Source organism: Chaetura pelagica, unplaced genomic scaffold (genome assembly GCF_000747805.2).
Source record: "Chaetura pelagica isolate M959 unplaced genomic scaffold, ChaPel_1.0 scaffold181, whole genome shotgun sequence".
NCBI classification, from domain to species: Eukaryota; Metazoa; Chordata; class Aves; order Apodiformes; family Apodidae; genus Chaetura; species Chaetura pelagica.
The window spans coordinates 695,433-697,051 of record NW_009951992.1 but is presented as its reverse complement, the minus strand read 5'-3'; the positions used below and the strand labels follow the sequence as shown (position 1 = coordinate 697,051).

At 59.8% G+C, this 1,619-nt stretch overlaps 2 protein-coding genes across 2 annotated transcripts in view; one reads left to right on the top strand and one right to left on the bottom strand.

Annotated features, from left to right (window-relative positions):
- Window positions 1-2: 2 nt before the first annotated feature.
- LOC104392721 (chromosome unknown open reading frame, human C1orf74) lies at window positions 3-485 on the top strand (the record flags this gene model as incomplete). The annotated part of the gene is made up of 1 exon (XM_010002156.1): window positions 3-485. A coding segment is annotated over one exon (483 nt), but the record flags the coding sequence as incomplete, so codon positions are not given.
- An 803-nt stretch (window positions 486-1,288) lies between these two features.
- TRAF3IP3 (TRAF3 interacting protein 3) overlaps window positions 1,289-1,619 on the bottom strand; it is an 8,259-nt gene continuing 7,928 nt past the window's right edge. The window contains exons 9-10 of the mRNA XM_010002144.1: window positions 1,539-1,610; window positions 1,289-1,372 (exon numbers count right to left, since the gene is read on the bottom strand). Of these exons, the coding sequence (XP_010000446.1) occupies window positions 1,289-1,372; window positions 1,539-1,610 (156 nt within the window). The remainder of the gene's footprint in view (window positions 1,373-1,538; window positions 1,611-1,619) is intronic.

The following is a 1,619-nucleotide window of genomic DNA, read 5'->3' as shown; positions in this document are numbered from 1 at the left end:
CCGCGCCCTTCGTGGATGTGTCGGCGCGGAGGCAGAGCCCGGCGCTGTGCGGGCCGCGGGAGGCACAGGCCATCAGGGGACACCTCGCCTCGCTCCTCGCCCACCTCGGGGATGCTGAGGCCGCAGGCACCGGCCCCGTGTCCTCCAGCGAGGTGGTCCCCGCGGGCTGGAACCTCTGCACCGTGGCCGGGGTGCTGCTGGGCTACCCGGCCGTCTACACCTTCTGCGCCGAGGAAGGCGCCGAGAACTGCCTGGCGCTGACGCCGCTCAGGGTGTTCACGGCCCAGGCCTCCTGCCCCAGGATCAAGGACGGCCTGAGGGTCCAGATCTACTCCTTCAGCGTCCCCGAGAGCCTGTGCGCGGAGCTGAGGGAGGCGCTGGACGCCTGGTGCCGGGAGCTGCAGGAGGCCTTCAGCGCGCAGAGCGACTTCGTAGACCTCTGCATTTCGAGCGAGGTGGTGTCTCTGCCAGCAGTTGCTTTGTAAAAAACACAGAAAAAACTCAGACTCTCCTGTTTCTCACTGACATCAGGGACTGAGGCTGCATGTGCAGCCAACTGATGCTCTCTCAAGAGGCCCCTGAGCACCAAAGGCTGAGCTGGGACAGTCTTGGGCCCTGGGCCTTGCAGGCCAGTTGCAAATCATGTACTTGTGCTTCCCAGAAGAGCAGTGGGTGGACAAATGCACCCACAGCTGCTCAGCAGCCTCTACCTGGACTACAAGAGACTGCCCTGTAAACTCGGGGTATATTTGTTTGCTGAAAACAGGTTAGTAAAAGAAAACTGAAATTCGAGTTTGTGAAGTTTATGGTAGGCTCCGTCCATATTTACTGCTCGTGCCAGGTGGTGTCAGGCACTGCCTCGTGGCTGATCCTGTGCTTGGACAAGGGACAGGGGCTGCTGTGAATTCTGCCCAGCGCAGCTCCAAGGGAGCCTTGAAACCCTTGGCTCTGCAAAGTAATGTGGAGCTGGAAGTGAAAGGGAAGGGGACATGGCTGTGGGGACACTTGGCCACAGGGCAGGCTCGCAGGGCGATGGGCTGAACTGGGTCTAGTGGGTGGGAAAACTGGTCGGGACAGGGAGTGCAGGGGGGCTGGGCTGAAAAGCCTCCCTGAGATGAGTTTCTTTTTGTCAGGTACTAGTAGAGATCATCCAGGGCTGAGCATGTCACATTTGGAAAGGCAGTAAATAGAGGAAGAGCATTTTGTAGTCCTCTCAGCCACTGGGCATGGAAACTAGGGAGGCTGGACCTGCAGCTCCTGCAGTGAAGTCAGTCAGTGAGAAGGTCCTTCATGGTCTGTAGCTTGTGAGGAAGGTGGCAATGGCCACTGCTGTCACTGCCAGCAGGACAGGGACCCAGTGACTGCGCAGTCTCTGCGGGGAGAAGCAAGTGTTAGTAGGAAACTGGCGAGGAGGAGAAAGTTCCCATCTCATCCACAGAGAACATGATGTTCAGCCTGCACAAATACATGGGGGAATTATTCCCGGCGCGATCTGCAGGCCAGGTCCCCGGGGAGTGGGGGCGAGGAGCTGCTCCCACCTTTGCCTGCTGGCTCTGGAAGTGGTTGAGCTGGTCCCGGCACTGGCGCAGCCCAGCCAGGCAGGCCCGGCACTTCAGGCC